The 12,667-nt window shown below is 44.8% G+C and overlaps 1 protein-coding gene across 1 annotated transcript in view; it reads right to left on the bottom strand.

The window, feature by feature from the left end:
- The window catches only part of PFDN1 (prefoldin subunit 1), a 52,965-nt gene extending 40,515 nt beyond the window's left edge, over positions 1-12,450 (bottom strand). The window contains exons 1-2 of the mRNA XM_048515192.1: positions 12,298-12,450; positions 6,491-6,657 (exon numbers count right to left, since the gene is read on the bottom strand). Coding sequence (XP_048371149.1) covers positions 6,491-6,657; positions 12,298-12,330 — 200 coding nt within the window. The 5' untranslated portion in view covers positions 12,331-12,450. The remainder of the gene's footprint in view (positions 1-6,490; positions 6,658-12,297) is intronic.
- Between the last annotated feature and the right edge of the window lie 217 nt (positions 12,451-12,667).

Here is a 12,667-nt window from a genome sequence, read left to right as displayed (position 1 = left end):
GGAGTCAAAGAGCTTTTGGAGATGTTGACCAAAAATCCATGTTCCTCTAGGCGACTAATGGTCATTCCATGTACTCAGAAGCCAACTGGAGAAAAGGAGCGCAGATGACCAGGTCGTCCAAGTAGGGATGGATATGAATCCCCTTCTGTCTGAGGGCAACCAAGCTGCTGATCATCAATTTGGAGAAGACCCTCGGTGTCATGCAGAGCTCAAATGGAAGATCCCTGATTTGGAAATGGTTTCCCATTATGTAGAATCTGAGAAACCTTCTGTGGCCTGGAAACATAGGACATGGAAGTGCGCTTCAGTGGGGTCTATGGAGGTCAGGAACTCCTTGGGTAGAAGGGACTCCAACACAGACCTCAGTGTTTCCATTCTGAAGTGACGAAGACATACAAACCAGTTCAGGAATTTTGGGAGTAAAGTGGCCCGACAGTCCTTGTTGGGTTTGAGAATGGTGAGAATAGTGAGTAAATTCCCTGACCTTGCTCCTGAACAGGGACTGGTCCGATTGCTTGGATGGTGTGAAGATGGTTGACTGACTGAATTGTTCTCCGGATCTTTGGTCTATTCTCGGAGAGGGGAAAAATCAGGAGGCGATCCAGTGGGATGGAGTAGAATTCTATTACATAGCCCTTGGAAACGGTGTCTAGAGCCCAAGAATCTGTGTTGGGCTGGCGCCAGACTTGACTGAAGAAAGCCAGTCTTCCTCCCACCAGGGCCTGCTGGGAGTGATGCCTTATTTTTTGTCACCAACTGACCATTCTCCCTTGGAGAAGAACTTCTTGTTGAAGAATCCTTTCTTGTAATGCTGGCTTGTTGGTTGTTCCAGGAATTCTTTGGGGATTCTTGATGGAAGAGGGGGAGGATGTGTTGCAAGCAAAAGGAACGGCCACTAGAAGGATGTCTGTGGTTGTAATGCAGGGTTTAGGGCATCACCTTGTTCATGTCTTTTGTATCTACTAGGATGCCACTGAAAGCCTCCCCAAAGAGCTTGTCCCCTTGGAAGGGAAAGGCTATAGCAATGGACTTAGAATAGAAGTCTGCCTGCCATGTCCTGAGCCACAGGAGGGGCCTAAAGACGGTCACTGATGCCATGGCCCTGGCTGCAAAGGTAATGGCATCCAAAGTATCATCTGCTGCAAAGGATGTTGCTTTCAGGACATAATTCTGACTCCAGCAACATTTGGAGGTTTTCCTCGTTCACACTATGGCCGTCCTTGAGACTATGGATGTTGTGGCTGAGGCCTTGATGGCCACAGCATCCTCCAGGAGAGTTGATCTGCCCTCCAGGCAGGACTGTCTCTGATGCTTCCTTCTCCATCTTCAGAGACCAAATCTGAGGATTATATTGCTGCAATCAGGGCATCTAAAGGAGTGTGTAGGTATCGGTTAGTGTAGGCAGGTAAGGAATACAGTTTTTAAAGAACCCTGGGACCTGTCTGTTGGTTGTAGGTTTAGCTCATTCATCCTTCAGCTGTCTCTCAAAGAATTTAGGAAATGGGAAGACTTCACCAGTGCTTGTTGAGTGGGGAAAAATTTTCTTGCCCTAGTATGAGTGGATAGGGTATCAGATTTCTCCTTTTCCTCCCCGCTCCCTAAAGTTTCCTTCTTGTCCAATGCAGCTAGGGATTTGTTAAGCAAGTAAGAGTAGTCCTCAGGCTTGAAAATCTAAGGCATAGGTGTCAAACTCACGGCCCTCCAGATGTTATGGACTACAGTTCCCATCATCCCCTGCCAGCATGATGCTGGCAGGGGATGGTGGGAACTGTAGTCCATAACATCTGGAGGGGCGCGAGTTTGACACCTGTGATCTAAGGGATTGATCTGTAACCTGCATTTTCTCCTCAACTTGCTCCTCCTTGGAATCTTCGCCACTATCCAAAGAATTATCATAGGTCCTGAGGGGGATGACCCTGCCCCTTTTTCTGATGGTTTCTGTTGGCCAAGAAGCCTTGTCCCATTTGTGGGTGTCTGAGGGGGCTGCAATCAAGAACTGAAGAATGGCATGAGGGAAGATGGGACGTATGGGGATTCTGCAACAGTACACACTATTCTCAGATAGCAAGGCAAGCACATCCTCCCTCATAGAGGCTCTACCATGCTTGCCCCCGTACCGAGCTCAATAGGGTTACTGGCTTCAGTGGAGCTGATTCCCGCAGTGACATGCTGGTTTCTCATGTGGAAATGAAACCACCCCCTGTTTGCAAGTGCTTCCTGGGAGGCTGAGGAGGCCAGTGGAGGCAAAGGAGCTTGGACAGGAACACCAAAAATGGCAGCCACCGTTTTGCTGGGTTTGGGCTTTTCCACGGTTTTGCTGGGGCAAGATGGCACCAACGATTCCAGAGCCGTCAAGGCTGAGGTAGGCCGCAATTGGGTCACACCCACCCAGTCCGAAAACAGCTCCTCAGAAAGAGGAATCAGGGCTCTGGTCTCTCTTCTGGGAAGAAAGCTGTCAGAGCACTTTTCCTGTATCTTAAAGGAACCACATCCTATTTGATCTACAGGCATTCACTCACGCTGCCGAGGCACAAATAAATGCTGGGTACACACTGTTCTCTCTTAACAGAAGGAAGAAAGAGGTTTATGAAGAGAAAAGGAAGTATCCAAGTTGAGTAAGGTGAAACAGAATAGAATTAGAAAAGGACAGGCGACTGCACTGCTGCTTCTCCCTCTGAGGCAGAAAAGAAACTGGGTTGGAGGGGGTGACTGCCACAGGAAACAGGAAGTTGAAAATTTGATCCTGCCTCCCTTTCAATGTGATGGGAGTCACCCAGAAGATGTCCTCCAGTTCAGGGGAGAACTTTCCATTCCCAAAAAGGCATGGTTTGATAAAATTAGTAGCAAAATGCTAGTCAGCCAGAGCCAGTCAAATTGGACAGTTTGAAAACTTTAATTTTTACCAGGTGATTACATTGAAGAAGGATATTCAGCATACATCATACAAGCTAACTAACAGAATGAAACAGAACATGAGTCAAGAAGTTCTGAATCTGAGTAATCTCATAAGCACTTCTGTTGGCACTCATAGTGAAAGTGGAGGCACCTTCAGCCAAAGTTAAACTTTACGTTAGTTGCTTAGTGACCAATGGGGAAGGCCATGCACATCTTGTTGGGTGTGCTAAAATTAGCATGTTAACGGTTTTCAGGGCCTTGATTGGTTTTCTTAAAATGTAAACAAGATAATGGAAGTCTAAATACTATTGGGTTGCATGCCTTCAACTATTTAGAAGTCTGCCAATAAAAATAATTTCCAAATACAAATTTGACTATAACATAATCAAGAAAAGGAGTTCCACTATACAGATTCTTTCAACTACTGATTCAGGCTTTAAGGCCTACATTAAAATAATAAGAGTGGAATTTAACCGTGCTGTGTGTCTGCAATGGAGCAAAGTCCCGGCCTTTTGAAACTGAGATAAGGGACCAGTTCAGGCGTTGGAAGTGAAACATGGGGTCAGGCTTGATGCCCTAGGTCACCAGAACTGTGGGGCCACATTCCAATTAATTAAGCTGATTAAATTATTGCTGTGTCATTGTGCGAAAGGCAGAGTTTATGGCTGCAGAATAAATCCTACTTTGTTATCTGTCTCTGACCCTTTAGGTTACCTGGTGTCAGATCCCGGGTCCGAAAATAAGAGAAACTGTAGATTTGATCTATAGTCTTTATTTGGCACCTGAAGGTAAGCATCAGCAAAGACAATTCTGAATATTATTTGGTGGTGTTTTGTCTTCATGTGGTTTCACTCTAAATCCAGTCCTAGGCCCTCAGGCTACATCCCATCAGCTTAACTGTTTTGTGAAACTCATTCTGCATGTGGTCTACCTAGATGGGGTGACTTTCTTAATTGTAATCTCAGGAATGTTGGAAGCTTGCCTTTTTTCTTCTGGCGGCTTTGACAAACAAAGGGGCTGGTCACAGTTATCTGTGGATTCAGATCTTAGGGTTTTTAAGAGTTTTGTTCTGATCCTCTACTAAAATAGATGCTTTTGGATTAGGACATCTTCACAAACATTTAATCCACACTAAATTTGTTTTACTGGATTTTTTTTCCTAATCTAATATTTATTTCAGTTACATTAGTTGTGGCTAGCTTGACTAACAGTGCCATCCTAAGCACGAAGAAGAAGAAGAAGAAGAAGAAGAAGAAGAAGAAGAAGAAGAAGAAGAAGAAGAAGAAGAAGAAGAAGAAGAAGAAGAAGAAGAAGAAGAAGAAGAAGAAGAAGAAGAAGAAGCAGCAGCAGCAGCAGCAGCAGCAGCAGGAGGAGGAGGAGGAGGAGTTTGGATTTATATCCCCCCCTTTCTCTCCTGCAGGAGACTCAAAGGGGCTGAAAATCTCCTTGCCCTTCCCCCCTCACAACAAACACCCTGTGAGGTGGGTGGGGCTGAGAGAGCTCCGAGAAGCTGTGACTAGCCCAAGGTCACCCAGCTGGCGTGTGTGGGAGTGCACAGGCTAATCTGAATTCCCCAAATAAGCCTCCACAGCTCAGGCAGAAGAGCGGGGAATCAAACCCAGTTCCTCCAGATCAGATACACACGCTCTTAACGTCCTACGCCACTGCTGTCTTCCTAACCAACTTCTTGCTCCTGGTGCTCTCTGCCACTTTTACCCTTCAGAGACTCTGGGCCTCTTTTTCACCATAAAGTTTATTCTTCCCAAACCCAAGCCTTTTTTAACGACAGAATAACATGTACAACATGTACACATTAATGCAATATCTAAATAACACGCTTGTTCATAACACATGCAACATATAGAATTTTCAGGCCATGAATAACTTCTCAGTCCAAGGAAGCTTGACAGGACGCATGCTATTCTCCCTCCCCGGCTATTTTGAGCTTCATAGAAGGAAAGCCAGCGACACACAGTAGGAGACCATGAACTGGTGCATACTGTAAGCAACCGGTATCTGTTGCTCAGAAGATAGTTAGACTCCTGGCATCTTGCCAGTACATTTTAATTCTATTAGTTCATATTCTTTTGAAAGGCTCATTATGTAGCCCGATACACTCTCCTTCCCTCACACACACACACACACACCGTCTAGTTTTGCTGCTTAAGCTATTTGTGAACTGACATCAACATATTACTTTCAGAACTATGATGAAAGTTTAAAATGCATAATTCCCCGTCTGAATAGCTGAGAATGTTTCCCTTTACACCATTTAAGCACGCAGATCATTAATAGAACTTGTTGGGAGTTTAGGAAATAATTATAATTCACCCGGTGTAAAGCTCAGAGCAATTTTGGTCTGCAGAGGTCAACACTGAAATGAAAACTTCCTGGTCTGAACTGTTTGGTTATCTAGGGAGCTGATCTATGCTCTGTCACAGAGCAGGAATACAGACCACATGACCTGGTACTAGAATTCCCGTCGTGGCACAAGAGGACAAGCTGTGTGTTGCTCAGTCACCGGGGCCCAGCTTCACTGCCCAAACCACCACAGAATTGCTACACCAGCAGCTCACTTTGCCATAAGGGGATTTGTGATATAGAGTCTTGATGCTGTTGAAATACACCAAACCGCTATCATCGTCAGCAAAATTATCTTAACAGAAACTCAGAAAATCATATATTATAACCAGGTTTGCATTATAACCAAAACAGCACACCAACTGTTACTGTGATGACTCCTACTCTCTTCAACAGCCTTCCAGAGGGAGTCCCATGTGCTCCTTTCACTTCTAACATGTAGGAGAGCCTGTAAAGCTGTACTACTCTGGAGGGCTTTTGGTTAGAAGATGACGGTAACGGTATTGTGAAGATGATGCTCTTTTGTGTACATTTGTCACCTGCTTATATGGTTTTATTTTGATTATTCTTAAACGATCTGGTAAGCTGCTTCAACTTTATTTGGAGAAGTGGAACACACACACGCACACAGGAACCCCAAATTATTGCTCAGTGTACTCAAAATCATTATTTGAACTACTATGAGTTTATGAAATACAAATCAATCTGCAGACAAGCATTCAAATCCTGCTTTGCCTTGACAAATAACGGCTTTGTGGATTTCATTCCTTCATCCACCTACCACCCCATGCAGAGAAGCATATAAAGTCCTAGCCTGCACTGCAGGGAACAAGCTAGGATATTCAAGTTCATACATCACATAACACCAATCTCAAATCATGGCTCCATATTCTTGTTTGATGTACCCCTAAACAGTTACACATAGTGGAGGAGCTTACACCAACCATCGTTGTTTTCATTCACGCAACCTGAGCTAATTACTCGCTGCCAAGTCACTCTAAATGGGTATCAGTTAGGCACAGCCTATAGCCGTGGTGGCGAACCTTTGGCACTCCAGATGTTATGGACTACAATTCCCAATTTGCCATGCTGGCAGGGGCTGATGGGAATTGTAGTCCATAACATCTGGAGTGCCAAAGGTTCGCCACCAATGGCCTATAGAATGTCAGACATCATGGAAACACTATCTACATTCAATTTTGCAAAAAGCTCATGACCACAAATATTTACTTACATTCTTCCTACACCTTCATACATGCGTGTCTCGTCAGCCAAGGTCATGATCTCCGTGTCTGTAAGATGTGCATGCTTTTTCGTCCTGTTCAGTTGATCTATCTGTAGATCTGCAAGTTTCACCTTTTGCTGAGTATCAATGACCTTAGCTTGAAGTTCAGTAAATGCCTGTTACAGAAGAAAAAGTACAAATGCAGCTACAGTTAAAGTTATCAGCAACCAATTTAACCCTGGCTAACCACTATACTCATGCAGTTCTCAACATTTCTATTCATTTGTTGTATGCATTTTCAGTCTATGTTGAAGCATCTCCTTATGTACCTTCCCAGACCATTTCTAAAGACCTCAGCAGAAATGGGAGAGGCTTTAGAAAATTTAAAATTCTGCTCTATTTATATTTTCATAGATTATCCTATACCCTTGAATAGGATTAGTATACCCTATCTAGAATGGGCTGGCTATCAGCCACTTCGAGAGCTAGAGGTTTTACTCAGCATTCACGGTGCTCAGTGCAACCTGGTCCTCATCCTAGTGAGATTACTTTTCCAGTGGTGGAAGGAAGATGCCAGAACACTCCTTGGCTCCGAGAAATGAAATGTAACATCATTCTAAGCTAGGAGGGGATTTCCCCTGCAAAGGAGTAGACGATTCACAAAAACTACTCTATTATTCATTTGCTAGGTCTGAGGTTTATTTCAAGCCAATGACCTTCACAGTGGAAATACCACAGCTGTAATCGGTACAAAACACCTATGGCAGCTCAAGATTAGTACATACTAGTGGGAGCTCATAATCCTTTGCAGTGAGAGACTATAGATACTTACTGCCAATAAATGGTCTTGAAGGTGTAGAACCAAAAAAAAATGTAGGGCAAATTCATTTGGAATCTGACAGAACGTGGTCCAGTCAAATAGCTCCAGGTATTTTTTTTTAATCAAAGTACAAGCTCTATCAAAGCCTAGCTCAGACAAGCCAGATAGAAAACCCTAATCCTGCTACTTCAGAACCCAGAAATTGGCACCATGGACTTACAAAGGGATCAGATTGTGCCCAAAGCAAAAAAAAAAAAAAAAAAGCGGGGGGGGTGAAAAAAGTATAAGAACTGTCTGAACTTTTAAGACAGGAAACCACGCAGAGTTGGCAGGCTGTTTCAGGCCAGCTTTGCGATGCAGGACTAAAGAAGTCACACATCTGGGAGAATGTCAGACATCATACAATGAATGAGAAAAGATTAGCACCAGATCAAGCTCAAGGTTTTGGTATTAACCTTTAATGCCCTAAGTGTTCTTTAAAGGTTGTACCTGCGGGACCATCTTGCTCAATCCCCCAGAAGGCATTTCACTCGATGCAAAGTAATCTGCTGGTGGTTCCTGGCCCCCAAAAATATCTGGATCTGGTCCCAGCTGAATGGAATACTCTGACAACTGAGACTCAAGCCCTGCAGGATTTAGTCCAATTCCACAGAACTTATAAGACATAGATGTTCCACCAGGCCCATAGCTGAGGCAGCAATGGTGACATCATGGGCCACCTCTCCACCTTTCCCTATCTCCTTGACATATTTTTCTTTAGTATTTTATTATTATGTTTATTTATTTTTGGAATAAATATGTTTATTTATGTTTATTTATTTTTGGAATGTATATCCTGCCCTACATAAAGGTCTAAAGGGTATCTTACAACATTAAAAACAGTGTCATATAAAACAATCATTAAAAACCATAGTATTCCCATCCACATACCCTCCACCACCCCCTCTAAAGGGGGCATCAAGGGGATCAAAGGCAAACGGCCTGGGTGAACAGGAAGGTCTTCACCAGATGCCCCCTCTTTTATTTATGATATAAAAACAATTTGGATTTGTATAGTGATAGTTTGGTTGTTACTTTTATAAACTTTGGCACCATTCCCCCTTATATTATTTGACTAGCCCAATCTTGGGCACAGGCCAAAACATTTTCTTTCAAACCAGGTTGTTTTGGCTCCACAGATGAAGGGACAGAGTCCCCAAGCCCAACCATACAATTCCTTACAAAGTTACTCCTAAGTACTTTCAAGTCAATTGACTAAAATTGGAGTAACTCTGCAAAAAAATTGTATAGTACATCTTTGTTACAACTGCATTGGAGTTTCTTCATTTAGTTGGCTGGGTTGGACTTGATGCTGTACTATCTTCTGCCTCCTGGCTTAACCAACCAATGTTACAATATGCTGTAATAATAGGCAATGGGAGATATTCAAATCGATGGGATCCTATTGATATACAAATGGAGGTGTATTTTTGTATCGTAAACCACCCCCGGTCCTTCTCTGGAGGGGAAAAGGTGGGATATAAAATAAAGTCCAATGAAATAAATAACTAAATTAAATGAAGCTAGAATTTCAGCCAATGATCTGGAAGACTCAGGTTCAAACCCCCAGTGATTAATTCAAAGGCTGTATTGAGAGAAAGAACAATTGTTTGCGTAAGCAGCTATCATCTAAGGCAGAGGTCGGGAACCTTTTCCCCTCAAAGAGCCATTTGGCTCACCACCAAATTTGGCTCACCACCAAAGAGCCATTTGGCTCACCACCCCCCTCGCTCGCCCCCCCTCCAGCTCCCCATGCCCGACTAAGCTGCTTCAGCCCTCCCTCCCTCCCCGCCGCCCATCTCACCCACCCCCCAGCGGACTAGAGATGTGCCCAGCCCTGCTTCCTGCAGAGGCGGTGGCACCCGGCAGCTCCAGCCTGCCCGGCCGCCGGAAACCCGCCCAGCAAGCAGGCCGGAGGCGGGCAGGAAGTCAAAGCTAGCGGCCTGTGGCTTCTGCCCGGCTCTGCGGGCCTGAGATGTGCCCGCCCCTGCTTCCTGCAGAGGCCCGAGGCGAGAAGAGGCCAGCGGCCTCCCGCTCATGGAGCCATCAGAACAGCTGTGAGAACGCAGCATGCTGGCCTCTCAGCGAGCCGCGGGTTCCCGACCCCTGATCTAAGGCATCTCATGTATCCCCTCCCTAGTTTTAGTGCTCCTCAAAAGCAGGGCTGATCCTCTCTGGTCAAACAGCTATCCTGACTCACTCAGTGATGTTTGCTCAGCTAGCTAAACTTTCTCCAGACCACTGCCCTCCATTCAATTAGCAGTGAAAGTTTGTTCTACATGACAACAATTGCTAGGGAGGAAGCTAACCACCACTGATTGATGGACAGGCAAGCTGCGAGTACAGGGTTTTGACCTTTAAATGCTTGAGCAAACATACCAATTCTCAAGAAGTTCCTGTTTGACACACACACATTTATTCATTAAACTTGTAGGCTGCTTGCCTTCCTTACAAGTGGGCTCAGGGCAGCTTACAACAATCAAGTCGTAACACTTAAAGCCTAATATCCATATAGAACAGTATCCCAATGCCTTAATTAATAACAGGTCAACTTGAGTGGGTATAATTAAGAAACGCATAAGATAACAACAGATGAAACACTTAATAAACATTACCAATGTTTGCAGGAAAAGGTGGAAGCAGCAATGAAAAATCCAATGAGCACACTGGTATCAATGTTGCTGTTTTACACCCTCTTGAATATTTGAGATCAACATAAAGAATCGGGCAGGTTTGTGACTCTGGGTTTTCCAACCTCTCCCCACCCCCAAAGGAACCCAATTTTGCTCAGTCGGAATAACACAACAGTGTAACCAAGCAGATTCAATTCTGTTCCTAAGCTCCATCAAGGGCTTTTGTAATGGGAGAGAAACCACACAGCCTTAATCTCCTTTGTCAAGAATTTAGAGCTACCCAACATTATTCCAGTAAATTCAGTCAATTGTTAAAAAGTAAAGGTAGTATGCATAGCTATATATTTTCTTATCCAAATCTCCTGGTGCTGTAGTAGAGGACCTAAATCGCTGCCTGTCTGCTGTGGTTTAATGGCTAAGAGTGAATAAACTGAAAATAAATCCTTGAAAGACAGAGGCAATGCTAGTTAGAAAAGCAGAGATCTTGAAGGACATTATACTTCCCATTTTTTATGAGATTGTTGACCCTTACTGACTTAGTTAATAGCCTTGGGGTTATACTGGGCCCAGCATTATTACCAGAAAAACAAATTAACATAGCTGCAAAAAGACCTTCTTCCAACTCAGTCTAGCACAGGGGTAGGGAACCTGCGGCTCTCCAGATGTTCAGGAACTACAATTCCCATCAGCCTCTGTCATACGGTAATTGGCCCATGCTGGTAGGGGCTAATGGAAGTGTAGTTCAGGCTCTGGAAAAGCGCAGATTCCTGGTCTAGCACCTGATACCTGATACAACCAAACTGGCCACCTGGATCCACACCATGGTAAGATCAAGACCAGACTACTGTAATGGACTCCACACAGATCTCCCCTCAAATTTCATCCAGAAACCCCAGCTGCTACAGACTGCTGCAAATTAGTCATGACTGGGAACCAGACTGAGCATGCACATTACTACCGTCCTGCAGTCACTTAAGTGGTTGCCCATCAGTTACCAGGCTCAATTTAAGGTACATACAGAGGCCTCCATGAGCATGGTCTCTAAAGCACACGCAGACCAATGCATTTTCAAACCACTTTCGCAACTGTTTGCAAGTAGATTTTGCTATTCTGCACAGCTTCAAAGAGCACTGAAAGCAGTTTGAAAGAGCATTATTCTGCATGTGCGGAATGAGCCTAATAACTGTGGAACAACCTCTTCCTCTAGGCTTTGCCAATGACAGCTTTGTTCATCTGAGCAAGGCCTTCCATAGGTGCCCCCCTGCAAATGGGCATAATCGGTAGCCGGCCATCACAAGAATGATTTTCGCTAGACAGTGGAGGACCCAATAAAAAAGAATGGCTGATAAAAGTTTACAATACTCTGCAAGTGGTAAAATTAAGCACGTTGCAACATTTTGGGAGCGTAAAGCATGAAGTAGAAGGTTGGCAACCTTAAATATGACATCAAAATTTAGTATTAGGGTAATACATAAAATAGCGTGTTTTATTAGGAATGAATGAACGTCAGCTGATTTTCAAGTCGGGTGTTATTTTGGACAATTATAATTCATGTAGTGATATTGCAATGGATAGCATATGATTTTCAAAAATAAATATTGGTGGAAAGGGGGGATTTTAAGTCTACCAGTCCCTGCAAGCTTTTCGCTAATTAAAAAAAACAAACAAACAAACAAGATTCCTTCCTAATCCTTGCAGAGGCATGTGGAGAAGTGAATGCATCTCCCCGGTCTTCACTGATCCTCCAAGTTCCGACTCACACAATTTGGCCAGAGTGCCTGATCCCTTTACATTGCAAGTATGTTTTCTTCCAGAACCGCTGGTAGGCACCGCTTTTGCAAGATGCAGGACACGCAGGAGTGGAGGAAATGTTGACAGACGGGCGGAAAGGGAAATTTTCTACAGGATTTTTGTTTGCACTCTGCATCATTTTACCACACGACGGCTGTTTTTAGGCTAGTCAGTCACTCCCCCGGGGGTGCGCGGGCGGTTAAGGCCAAGGGGGTGCTGGCGAGCCAGTTCACGCCCCCTCGGTCTGGAGCGGCTTCCGACACTCTGGACTTGTTTAATCATTAAGGCGAAGAGCCTTTCTTTCCCACGTATGAAGGAAGCGCATCTATGTTTCCGAGGCGGGTTCGTTTCACGGGCGCTCTTCCGACGCCACCGCCAAAGGAGCGAGATGGGGGACACGCTGCCGGAATGCGGAAAGCGACTCCGTCAGAAGCCCCGGCCCCCCTTCCCCCCGAGGAGTCCCCATACAAGCGGTAAACTTCCCGCAGGCGACACACTCGGTCCAGCCCTCCCCTCTTTTCCCATCTCGGTACCTTTTTCAGCTCAAGATCTACGGGCGCCGCCATTTTGCCTGCTCGAAGAGCCACTGCGCAGGCGCAACCAGTAACGGTTGTAACGGATTGTTTTCGTGTGAGGCTCCGCCCCCTTCTTGTGGTTCTGTAACTTCGGATCGCGCGTGCGTAAGGAAGAAGCAGCGTCTGTCACCCCTTCTCAGGGCTGCGTCTATGGGGCCAATGGATCTCCTCTTCAGAGCTGCAGAAAACGGGCCTCCTCCTAAGAGCTGCCGTCCACAATAGTATGAGGTTTCGTTCATCTGTGTTATCTGAGTAAGGGCTTGCAAGGCTACCTAAACACATAATCATATCTTTGTATTAACCAAGAAACCAAAGGAAATTTTAAAAG

This window comes from Sphaerodactylus townsendi, linkage group LG14, assembly GCF_021028975.2.
Source record: "Sphaerodactylus townsendi isolate TG3544 linkage group LG14, MPM_Stown_v2.3, whole genome shotgun sequence".
Classification (NCBI taxonomy): Eukaryota; Metazoa; Chordata; class Lepidosauria; order Squamata; family Sphaerodactylidae; genus Sphaerodactylus; species Sphaerodactylus townsendi.
The sequence above is the reverse complement of the archived record's forward strand: the minus strand, read 5'-3'. Positions and strand labels throughout refer to the sequence as shown.